A 13,063-nucleotide genomic window follows, 5' to 3' on the forward strand; every position below is an offset into this window, starting at 1 on the left:
CCCACGCAGAACTGAGAAGAAAATCTCGCGGCAGTTGGACAAATTACAGCAACAAAGTTCGAAGGCATTTTTTTAATCACTGTACCTTCCTAAACCGTTGCTACATATCTGGAGGACTGTTCGTGGGCTGAGCTCGTCTCTGCAAGAGTGACATCTGCTCACGGCTTTAGCCCTACATTGCTGCTGCACGCAGCTTGAGGTGACGAATGATTTTTATGCACGAATTGCCGGCGTGTTTTCCACACCCAACGCCGAAGATGTGATTGTCTTCCCTGCGTCTCGGGTCTCAGAAATGTAAATTCCCTTTATTATGGAAAACGATGAGCAAAACGTGAACAAGGTGAATGCGGGAGCCTGCATTCACCTTGTTCACGTTTTGCTCATCGTCTTGAATCTCCATCTCCCGCATTCCCCGTCTTTTCTCTTTATTATGGAAGAACGTTTGACCTATATTTGGCTGCTTCTCGGCGTTCATTTTCACTAGGGCCCGACAACATTACATACGCTGCTCTAGCCCATCTTGGACAAGAGGCTGGCCTCTTGTTGGCAGCCACCTAGCCCTGCATAGCTCCCTGTGTGGTTGTTCTGCAGTACGTGATGAATGCAAAATACTAAGGCGCCATGGTGGCCAGCGTGCACGTGACATATACGAGGCCTTCTACATTGACAAAAACGAGGTATGTGCTTGAATTTGCCTTCGATATCGCTCCTCGCCAAGGACTCGCGTATCGTGCACGTGCACGATGGTAACCATTTAGTTGTGCTGCTGCTACATCTTTCATTGTGGCTATCTTCCTGACAATGTATTCCTACTTCGGTGGGTTCTCCTCTCTCTCCTGCATATTCGAGCTCCTGCATATATTGCTGTGCGTGCAATAATGTATTGGCTGAAAGTCAGCGCTTCGTCTGTCTTAGTCACGTCCTATTGTTTGCCCTGTTACTCGTCTTCTGCAAAATACGGGCACGGCCTGAAAAAAGAAAAGCGCTAAGAAGTGCTGATTATAATGTTCTTGACGACATCAACTACTAAAGATGCGAAGTAAATCTGAAGCGTTAGGAAAGATGATGTTCGCACGGTGGTATGCGTACAATTATTTCCTCGAGAACACCCCAGGATTTGTTGATGTTATGCGACGTGTGGTATAGCGAGCGTTGTTGACAGCGCTTTCTTATTTGCCGGGGAGAGCCATTTTCTCTTTTATAGGGCAAGTTGGGGGGCATCGTACGGAGGGCTGTTACGATCTTCGCGTATCTTCAGCGTCTTCTAATGACCGAGATAACAACCGCCATTGCTTATTTCATCTGATAACAAAAGTGCCAGTTAAAAATAATAAGTTTGTGAATGAAAGAGCGTCATCATATCAGTGCACCGCTAATTCATTGACTTCCTTACAATGACTATGACTACATGAATTTGTTACTTATGTCAGCCCATTGAATCTTACACAACGCAACAAGAGCCATCCACCGCGAAGTGCAATGAGTGCAGAGTCACGTCCCGACTGTTCACACATGCATCCGAATATTTATACAGCACCGATGGTTGCACATTCAGCATTCTCATTCCAATATATACAGCGTGCTAAATACGGCATCAGCCTGCGCAGGTGTCTCCCGTACCCGTTTTGCAGCGCTGCCTACACGTGGCGCACGAGTCGCAAAATTCGCAAAGTAAGCTTCCTCTTGAGTGCCAGCGCATAACAGCGTAACCTTAATATCGTGGCGGGCCACGTCCGTGTATTGAGACCATGCAGCTTTAGCCCCCTTAATCAACTGTCCAGACATACAAAAAATTAGGTCGCGCCTTATATTGTAAAAATTGTCGCGCCTTACATGGGTCTGTGAGAGCTCGCAATCCGTTTTATTGCGACAGCACACTTGATAGTTCGTGCAGCGAGTGAATATATGCGCTCATCCGGCGCGTAGACTAGGTTAATTGAAGGCTACGAACCACTATAACTGCTAGGCCAGGAATGAGCAGATATCTTCAAAGAAATGAGGAAGGGCATCAGTGTGGAGTGCGCAGACCCGGCACCGACTCAACCGCTGACTGAAAAATTCCTTTCGGTGGGCGTTCTTCAGCGACCCGAGCTGTCGCGGTGAGATAACACGCGCAGTATTAACTCGGGACTTTTTCGTCTTTTTGCCCTCGAAACACTCGCGCTCTGCTCGCGTTACGCTGCTTGTAAAAGAAAATATATCTCTATGTTTCGCGATATTTTCTAGCAGAGAGAGTAAATAGTTTCTCTCGGAATCTCGTAACATTGTCGTCGCTCGCAGCTACTGGTAACTAGTGCATTGCTGTTTCTTTTTCCTGTTTCTCTGTATTTGTCGAACTACACCAACAATGTTGCTTTTCGCTCGCCGCTTTTGTTAATCTGATGTAATATAAACGTAGGCTTGTTGACATCAGCGCCTACAACACGACGGTGGCCGAGGAGGAATCTTTCGGCGCGAACGCTCCTCGTAGCAAGAATTATTCTTCAGCCTTTTGGTGTAGAGTATTAAGGTACACAGAGCTGGTAATGGAATAGTGTAGGATTTTCAACGACTTCCTTAATTTTCCTAAATATCTTATGTTTGACCTGGATGAACACTTCCGACCTCGCAAAGCTAAACTATGGTAGGCACCTCAAGGAGGACGCCGGGTCGACGTCGTTAGCATTCATCATCATCACATCACATCATCACATCATCACATCATCACATGAAGCAGCTCTTCGAACTACCCAATGCATCTTCGGTTTCAATACCCAGATCTATTTGATTATTTACAGTTGTATTCAAGATTGTAAGCTAATCAACCCATATATGTGTGACAGGAGAATTTATGCAAATTGAAAAATTACTTATCCTAACAAGGAAAAAAAACAGCAGACTTCGGCGATGCAGTCGGTTCTTAACTCATTCACTGCGACAGCAGTATTCTCTCAAAGTGAAGAGCACTATTTCACTTTGGCTCGCCTGTCTCCTTTTCGAATAATAGGTATGGCCCACTACGGAGAACAGGACAAGAACTTCTTTTCTGTATGACATAGTAACGCAAGCTGTAGAATTCGAACTACGTACATTGACGAGCTTCAAAACTCTCAGGCCACCCACGTCTAAATAGGACGGACTAATTTAATTGAGATGTGTAGTTTTACGCAAACTCTTATTCGCAGCTGTTTGGCCAAAGGCTTATGCTTATCCTTTCTTTTAACGCGATAACGCAGCAAATACGTTCTGCTTTTTTGTTTTTCTGCTCTGCGATTTACAATTCCTGCACCATTGAACCGGTTTCGCCACGCTTGCAAATTTCCATTTCTCTTGTTTCTCCCACGCGCGTTTCACAAAAAGCGAGAGCAGTAACCCTTCTACTCGTACGTCGTTGTCAGATCTGTGTAGTTCCGTGCTCTCAACGAGATTTCGTTAGCAGCAGTCAAGCTCTTACCTCTTTTATATTTTTTTTTATTTTCAGGCGACCTCGATTTTAATTGTACAGCGCTTGCTGTTGCGTAAGCTCCGCGCACAACAAAGGTGTGCTTCCAAGACCCACGTGTGCGCTACAAAAAGTCCGTGTGTTCCTGCCGCTTCGCCTCTTGTCGGGCACAGCAGCGTATGTGAATAGCAGAGAGTAGCTGGAAGAGCAGTCCTAAAGGAATTCAGCGGCGATAAAGGCAGCCGAGACCGAACTGTGCTCGCGGGCACCACCTGCGTTAGACAGGTGTCAATGCCACTTGTTTGCCGCTGTTTGCGCCGAACAACATTTACTGAAAAAATTGGATCGGCCACATAGCGAGGCAACGACAACTCGCCAAAAGAACGTAACTTAACATGTATGATCTCGTCCTTTCATTCCATGGTAGTTTGTGTATGTTCAAGGCGAAGTTTATTACAAGGTCCAAGGCAATTACAGTAGCACTCGTACTCAGGTTTAGCGCATGGCATATGTCTGCTGACACTACCTGTCAAATATCATTCGCAAATCACCATAAGGTCAACATAACCCGATATAACACTGTCACGTGCTCACAGTTATTCCTGTCATAAGCATACAATGAACGGAACCTATGACATTAATTACCATACGTAATATGCTTATTCTTAAAAAATGCATTGAACAACGTTAGGGAACATTGCAATTCTGCTTATCTGTCTTTGCATAAGAATATTTTATTGTCCTGCTTTCTTTTTTTTTCAATGATATCATGACCTTTTCCTTAAATATTGTGCATTTCCATTGTGGCCTTTCAAACCTTGCTCCTTTTTGTTAACTGCTTTATTTGATATAATAATACGCTGGTGCTGCTTATGAAAATGTATTTTGGAGCTGTATTGGTTTTCGCTCCGCCCTCAATATGCTCACATATGCCTTGAGGGTTAAATAAATAAATAAATAAATATATAAATAAATCTTAAACTTTCATAACAACAGTTGCGGCCGGTTTCTGCTGTCTGCGTGTAAGGAATGAGCGTAGCGAGGAAGCGTGTGCCCACCGGCAATTTTCAAAATCTGGAATAAGAAAACTGGAATAACGTAACAATGATTGCATATAAATGGCACTTACCTCCATAAGTAACTTTTGTAGAAGCTACTTGTGGCGTACTCGTCACTAGTTGAGTATCCGAAAATGCACCCGTCGCTAAGACTGGACAGCTCACAGCCTCTCTTGCCCGCTCCCTTCGTCCTCCTTCCATTCCCTGCCTCCCCGTGAAGAAGTCCTGTGACCCCTTAGAGAACTTTACGGAGTCATTGCTAACTACTCACGCCAATCCATGTGGCAGTGTTTATTACGTACAAACATAAATATTCCAGTCGCACTGGCAGGGCGATAAACGCATGCAAATTGTCTTAATACAGGCATAAGGTGTACAGTTCATGACATAAAGACAAATCAAATTTGTGGGTATAGTTTCTAGCCTTCAGGCACTTCTTGCGGGTAACTGCTAGAAGTGTCTTTTTGGAAATTATACTAACTACTACCAATCGAGGCTCTTAGGTTGCTGGCAGTTGGCGACGAGTGCTTTATGAAAACGGCAGGTATAATAAATTGAGTGGACACATATGCGTGCGCGCACACCGACTTTAGTTCTGTACGCGGAGTCACATCTTGCAGCTAAGGGCATATCACGGGTCAGTTCTTTTCATCGGTGCTTCATCCGGAGCACAGCACAACACGAGTACCGCTCACAGCGGCGCACGAAACAAGCGGGAGCGGGAATTCTGATGCGGCCACACAACACTGAACTATTGTGCGCATACGCCAGCGGCGTTCCAGGAGCGCTCACACATCGACACACATGCCGCCGACTCCACTGCGGAGGCTGCTTTAATGAAGAAGTACCACGCACGAGATCGAATTCCTTCGGCTAAGACCGGGCGCAGGCATCTAATAACACGCCTTCACATCAACATGAGCCGTTACGGGCCAGCATCCTTGAATAGAGACCTTTAATGCGCCTGCGCCAATAAATACACTGCAGATAATCGGACAAGTACATACGAAGGAGAATGAGAAATTCTTTGCCCCTATTCGTTTCTTCAGCCAAATTAAGCCTGTAAATGCGAAGCCAACATATCCATTCCCAGTGGTGGACCTCTCTTGGACCGGCCCGGCCTTACCAGCTGGTAGCTCCGTGGCACGGTGCTGCTGTCGGTTGTTGAAGATGGTGGTTGTGCTTCACACGCCCACAGCGCGCGAGCAACGAAGTGATTCGTTTTCTATGAAGCAATGGACGAACGCCTATCGAAATCCACAGGGAAATGCAGCCCCCGTAAGGGGAAAGGTGCCTCGTTTTGATAAGTGTGAGGTAGCGATGTTGCGAGTTCGCAAAAGGCTGCGATGACTTGCATGACAATGAGCGTTCGGGGAGGCCACGTGCGTCGCTGTCTTATGACAGGGACGTCTTAAATTTAGTGCTGCGGTGGGACCGATGTCTGAACCGGTGTGGGGACTATGTGAAAAAATAGTGTGAGGCATGTACGTACATACGTATGTATGTACGTAGGTACGTATATTTGTAATTACCTGTATTTACCTTACTTTTTCTAATGAAAAATAGGGGCCAAGTCTTTCCTATTCGCCCTCACACTCTCTGATTTGTCACGTGACCCGTAGCGGAAGGGCAAGTTACAAATTATCAGTATCGGCGGAAAGTGGCCTGTCTAAATCTTGAGTATGCATACAAGTTTCCAAGGATTCTAAGGTGGCACGTGATGTTTCAACGATTGCGTGAAAGGAAAGCGGCAGAGTCCGATGTTAATCATTACTTGCTTTAAACGTTTGTTTTTCTTCCCTCAGTTATCTTCAATCTCGGGAACACAGAAACAGTGATACTAAAATCTGAACGCCAGTCACCCCGCTAGTCCATCTGGCTCCTTTCTTTCTTTTCTTTGGACAGCTTCGATACTGCCGAAAATAAGTCACCACCAGAGCTGCAAAGCACATGACTGAAAGAAGAAAAAAAAACTATGACTGCATGTCGCGCACAATGGGCCCAATCACCTGCAGCGGTTACTGGCAAGTACACACAATACCAGCAAAAATGACACAAGCGTGTACTCCGCCATGTCGCGTACGCTTGTTGAAGCGTCGGCGTTGGGCTTAAGCCTGGTCGGAGACGCGGAAGAATCTTTCTCGATTGATTTACGCTGGTTCAGAATCACCTCGACATCGTTCGGCATTGGCGAAGCTTCTTCGCGATGGTCGTCTTGGCTTGGACGAGTACCCAGTGCGGATTCGTCCCAGGCCACCAGGCCAACAGTTACGTCAGCTTCGTCATCGTCGTCATCATGCGGACGACGCGCAGGTGGAGGAATCGTCGTCGGATGTCTCGTGCCCACTGCTGGTCTCTCGTAGTCCTCAGCGCATCCTAGCTGCTTCAGGCTTAGCCGGACTACCTTGTTGTTGGCACTTATGTTTACTGGTGCAGCAGCGGGACTTTCAAACTCGCACTTGACGTGGCGCAGTTCGCGACGGAATTTGGCGTTGCGTGTGGCGTTTTCTAGATGAAGTATCCAGGACAGCCGGCAGTCGCAGCTGAACTTGTTGCCTGCGTTAAAAAAGAAAGAAGCACAATTACATTCAGTTTCACTTAATAGAAAGTCGACTCATTCATAGGTTAATCGGTCCACTAACTGATTGCCTGAAGTCGCGCCGGTCAATGCAATTCTCCTTCTGACACATTTCGAGACAAATTGGGTGATCATGGGAAGTCTATGAAACAGTATCCATTATAAAAGCTGCAGTTGCTGTTGTCAGGTTAATCAGTCGGGGCGGAATACGATCCCTGCCAATAATTTATATATACATGCGTGTGCACTATTATCATCTATAGAGCAGACAATGTCCAGTCGTAGCCGTGCAGCGGGACCAATGATGTGCGTGAAATTGTGTGCGAACGGGCAGAGATGACTGAGGTCGTAAGGGGTGTTTTGAACAGAAGTCCAAACCGAGTATTAGAACATGGATCTGTGCGTTAAAAAATTACAATGGCAGACGACATATATTTTTACCTTGATTTTATCTACATTCGAAAGAGCATGGAGTTGTTTTCTGCTCGTTGTTGTCAAATAATGCTTCAGAAGTGCTGCCACCAACCAAACCAGAAAAAAAATTGTGGTTCTCAGAGAAAAACTGCAAACAAATGACACACTCGCACGCACGCGTGCACCCACGTACACACACACATGTACGCGTGTACACACACACACAACGCACGCGTATGCAACCACATACACACGCACGCACGACTTGGCTTAGATTCGTTCCCTATAGGTGACAGTAAGCAAAGTTCTTTTAATACGTAGTATTATTTGGCGTGGCGAATACCCCAGCAATTTTGGTAGCAAAATCGTGTCTGCAGCACAAAATAAAATATAGAGCTATTCCAATGTGTGGAGGTGAACGAACAGTGAAGCTGTTTAACTCATGACACTGAGGTGACCCAAAATATAGAACAAAGGTCTTAATCCAAACGGTATTGTGCTAATCCTCATTTTGACATTTTTAGGCGGAATTGTGTAGGCAAACGTGGAGGAGGTGTTCTGATAGCTGCCCATCGCAGCCTTTGTTGCTCCGCAGTCAATATCACTTCCCCTCTAGAAATTTTATTCGTATTGTGCAGTCCTTCGTACGTACAAATTATTATCGGTGTATGCTATCGACCCCCCGACGCAGATGTTTCCTTCACTATTCACTTCCCCGAGGCACTGCAAACTGTTACGACGTCATTTAATCATGCGCCACTACTCCTCTTAGGTGACTTTAACTTTCCTGATATAACATGGTCGGAACCAGCCATAACACTGCCTAAGAATAACCATGAATGCAATTTTCTTAAAACATGCCTCACCTTTGCTTTGACGCAGCTAGTATCTACACCAACGCCAAAAAACGAACATTGCTCCAACATACTTCCCCTTGTCTTAACATCCCTACCCGACAGTGTTTCTTCTGTAACACATCTACCAGAACTAAGTGATCACTCAGTACTGCATGCAGAATTATCCTGGCAGTTACCTCAGTGCAAAAAAATGAAAAATGAAAATAACACTTCACGATAAAGGTGATTACATCAGCATCAACAATGCACTAACCGAGTTTTACAACTACTACATTATAGATTTCCCGAAGCGCACATTAGACACCAACTGGACGCTTCTTAAAAATCATATGATCGAACTCACTGAGACTTACATACCAACCATCATTTTAACAGAGCGACCTTTGTCCCCATGGTTCAAAAACACTTTAAACCCACTAAACAATAAAAAGAAATGATTGTTTCGTGAAGCCAAGCACTCCAATACCGCTTCTGCCTGGGAAAAATATTACGTTATTGAAAAGGAGTTCGATTCTTTGGCCGCAACAGCTAAACGAACCTTCTACTCAACAACACTCCCTAACATGCTGCAAAACAATCTCAAACAATTCTGGAAATACATTTGCCCAAACAACCGTAAACTATTATTATTATATGATAAGGACAATAACCGTGTTCCCGACCATAAAATGTCCGAAGTACTAAACTCTGTCTTCTCTTCCGTGTTCACTTCTGAACTTAACACTGACCTCCCAGACTGTCCTTACCTCAACAACCCAACTATGAGTGGTTGGAAGGCATACTTTCTTGGAAAGAATGGCCGCCCGTCAATGAGAGGGAATTCGAGCGGCTCTAGAGTCTAGGAAAAGCATACGCAGGTGCAAGCGCGGCACGCGTAGCGTGGGAAGCTAGCCCGAGTAACTATCTCAAGGACTGCTGCTCACGAGAGCGAAATACCTTAGTGTAATTACAATAACCCTAATAAGACTACACTCAAAGTAAATGGCCCAGAGGGCTGTACTACGAGTGCTATGACTGATAATTTTCTCTCTCTCTCTCTCTCTCTCTCTCTCTCTCTCTCTCTCTCTCTATATATATATATATATATATATATATATATATATATATGTATATATATATATATATTCATCTCATCATAATCTCATCTCATAAATTTCGTCTCATCAATCCATAAGAAAGGGGCCGCCAAAGACTTGCAAAAACTATAGACCGATCAGCTTACGGTCCGTTGCCGACACAGTATATGCTAAGGTAATCGCAAATTGATCAGGAACACCTTAGACTTCTGCCAACCAAAGGACCAGGCAGGATTCCATGAACGATACTCAACAATAGACCCTATTCACACTATCAATCAGGTGATAGAGAAATGTGTGGAATATAACCAATCCTTATAGATAGCTTTCATTGATTACGAGGAAGCGTTTGATTCAGTCGAAACCTCAGCAGTCATGGAGGCATTACGGAATCAGGGTGTAGCTAGACGAGCCGCATGTAAAAATAGTGAGAAATATATATAGCGGCTCCACAGCCACCGTAGTCCTCCATAAAGAAATCACCAAAATGTCAATAAAGAAAGGCGTCAGGCAGGGAGATACGATCTCTCCATTCTATTCACAGCGTGTTTACAGAAGGTATTCAGAAACCTGGATTGGGAAGAATTGGGGATAAGAGTTAATGAAGAATACCTTAGTAACTTGCGTTTCGCTGATGATATTGCCTTGTTTAGTAACCCAGGAGACCAATTGCAATGCATGCTCACTGTCCTCGAAAGGCAACGCAGAAGGGTGGGTCTAAAAAATAATCTGCAGAAAAGTAAAGTAATGTTTAACAGTCCCGGAAGAGAACAGCAGTTTACGATAGGTAGCGAGGCACAGGAAGTGGTAAGGGAATACAGCTACTTTGGGAAGGTAGTGACCGCGAATCCGTATCATGAGACTGAAATAATCGGAAGAATAAGAATGGTCTGGGGTGCGTTTGGCAGGCCTTCTCGGATCATGAACAGCAGGTTGCCATTCTCCCTCAAGAGAAAAGTGTGTAATAGCTGTGTCTTACTATTGCTCACATACGGGGCAGAAACCTGGAGGCTTACGAAAAGGGTTCTACTTAAATTTAACACGATGCAACAAGCTATGGAAAGAAGAATGATGGTTGTAACGTTAAGGGATAAGAAAAGAGCAGATTGGGTGAGGGAACAAACGCGAGTTTATGACATCTTAGTGGAAATCAAGATAAAAAGAAATGGGCATGGGCAGGACATGTAGTGAGGAGGGAAGATAACCGATGGTCATTAAGGGTTACGGACTGGATTCCAAGGGAAGGGAAGCGTAGCAGGGGGCGGCAGAAAGTTAAGTGGGCGGATGAGATTAAGTAGTTTGTATGGACAACATGGCCACAATTATTATATGACCGGGGTAGTTGGAGAAGTATGGGAGAGGCCTTTGGTCTGCAGTGGGCGTAACCAGGCTGATGATGATGATGGACCTAAATTCCGAGATGGGCCAACTTCAGATTTAGGGCGGGCCAAATTGAATTTGTGAGTCGGTTAATCTAAATTTGGGGGTGAGGGCCAACTTGAAATTTGGGGCAGTCAGCTGATATTTTGGAGTGGGTCAACTGAATTTTGGGAAACAAAAGCAAACGCTAAGTAATTTATGAGCCGAAGAATGCTACGCGTTAGGAAACAATTCTCTGAATTCACGTACCTTCTTCTTGAGACAATGAACGCCCCCACATGAAATATTTGAATTGTCTCTGCTTCAAATTCTCAGCTAATTAAAGAAGGCTTTCTCTGTATTGTATTATTCCCTTTGAAAGAGTTCACAATGGAACGAAAACGCACTTTGTGCTTAAAATAAAATCTAAAACGCTTTCTAAAACCTGCTGACGCTTTTCAGTTGTCCCTCAGGTGTACCCAAAAATCAAGACAATGGTTTAATTTTATGCCATCCAAATTGAATTATTCTTGTCACGCAAGGCCACTAAAACCTCTTACTACAGTTGTAAAGCTGTAAATCGATATGATTGATTCGAAGCTTTATAGTAGTGCTCGCTATGGCCAAGGGGATACCGCCTCACCAAAAAGCGAAATTGTGCGAAGAAGTCTTGCTGTTTGTTTCGACGCATCGCTAGAATCAGATTAGATAAAGAGACGTCATGCACGTTCTCTGCTAAGCGAATTATCCGCAATGTGACTTCCCCTAAACTTTACTCCCCCTTGTCTTGCCACGTGAGTGAACAAGCGTTCCAATAAACACCTTTCTCCTGATTTCTCTTTCAGCAGGTTAGTTCGCACAGCTCTGATTGTGCCGTTGATTTCGCTTGTACTCTGACTTTCGGGGTTTGTAACTCAATTTTACGGGTGTGGAACGGATATTTCCGTCTCCTTAGCCTGCGTCCCTGTGGATTTAGCAAAAGTAAAGAGCCTTCCACTGTAGCTTTCCCTCGCTTCTTGTGTTGGTCGTGGGCTGCATAATAAGTTCCTTGATACATAAAGATCATATGCTTACAAAAGAGGAAAAATGAATTGTCAATAAAAAAAGTTTTTCCACCCTCTTCAACTATCGTCGATGCTAACCTAGCTTCCCATCTTCATGCCAAAATATCACCTAGCTCTTACTAAACGTCAAGAACTCTAAATGCGCTAAAATGGAGCAACCAAAGTACGAGTTGGTTGAAGTATTTGAACAGTTATTTCACACGGCTCTTTTTCTAATCCACCTGCAGACGACGGTCATATTCAACCGCTCATTCCGATCCAAATTCCCGTTTTCCTGGGTGACGTACAAACCGGTCAGTGCCTCCCGGGTTAATACCCGGGTTATAGGCGGGCAGGATTATGCTGGTTACGCCAAGCACGAAGCCGGTATACGCTATCGTCTGTTCTCTTCGCTTCCGGAAAACAGCAATCAGCCCGACTGTTCTTTTATACTCCATCCAAACGTACTTCACGTAATGTGTACCTGATCTGAAAAAAGATTTATGGAGTTTTACGTGACAAAACCACTTTCTGATTATGAGGCACGCCGTAGGAGGACTCCGGATCACCTGGGGTTCTTTAACGTGCACCTAAATCAAAGTACACGGGTGTTCTCGCATTTCGCCCCCATTGAAATGCGGCAGCCGCGGACGGGATTCGATCCCGCGACCTCATGCTCAGCAGCCCAACACCATAGCCACTGAGCAACCACGGTGGGTTGTAGGTAATCTGGTTTACCTGTACAGAGTAGAAAACTCTTTCCCGACCATAAACATGCGCTAATGCACTGACTTAAGGTTTTGACAGGCAAAGCCTATTGTGGGAGGAAAGATCACCATCTTGCACTCCATCATGTCTCGAGAGGCAGCCGCGGACTATCAAAAAGCTTTATATATATATATATATATATATATATATATATATATATATATATATATATATATATATATATATATATATATATATATATATATATATATATATATATATATATATATATATATATATATATATATATATATATATATATATATATCCTTTCGTAGAGACCACTAAGTTCAGAATGTGAGTGGCGTGTGTACCGACGCACTCTGGGTCGCCCATCCAGCGGAAGCCAGAGCACTTCGCTTCGCTGCAAGTTTTTGCGTCGAAAAGCACGCGCCAAGCGAGCCTGAAAGCCGCGGTGGGAGTCGCACGCCCGACGCACGACATAGAGGCGAGAGAAAGAGGATATTCGCGTGAGTTTGCGGCGCTTCG

The 13,063-nt window shown here is 44.6% G+C and overlaps 1 protein-coding gene across 2 annotated transcripts in view; it reads right to left on the reverse strand.

The window, feature by feature from the left end:
* Positions 1 to 4,739: 4,739 nt before the first annotated feature.
* LOC135910097 (connectin-like) overlaps positions 4,740 to 13,063 on the reverse strand; it is an 82,906-nt gene continuing 74,582 nt past the window's right edge. For both annotated transcript variants that reach the window (XM_065442121.2, XM_065442119.2), the window contains exon 3: positions 4,740 to 7,035. In XM_065442121.2, the coding sequence (XP_065298193.2) occupies positions 6,485 to 7,035 (551 nt within the window). In that variant the 3' untranslated portion in view covers positions 4,740 to 6,484. The remainder of the gene's footprint in view (positions 7,036 to 13,063) is intronic.

This window comes from Dermacentor albipictus, chromosome 4, assembly GCF_038994185.2.
Source record: "Dermacentor albipictus isolate Rhodes 1998 colony chromosome 4, USDA_Dalb.pri_finalv2, whole genome shotgun sequence".
Classification (NCBI taxonomy): Eukaryota; Metazoa; Arthropoda; class Arachnida; order Ixodida; family Ixodidae; genus Dermacentor; species Dermacentor albipictus.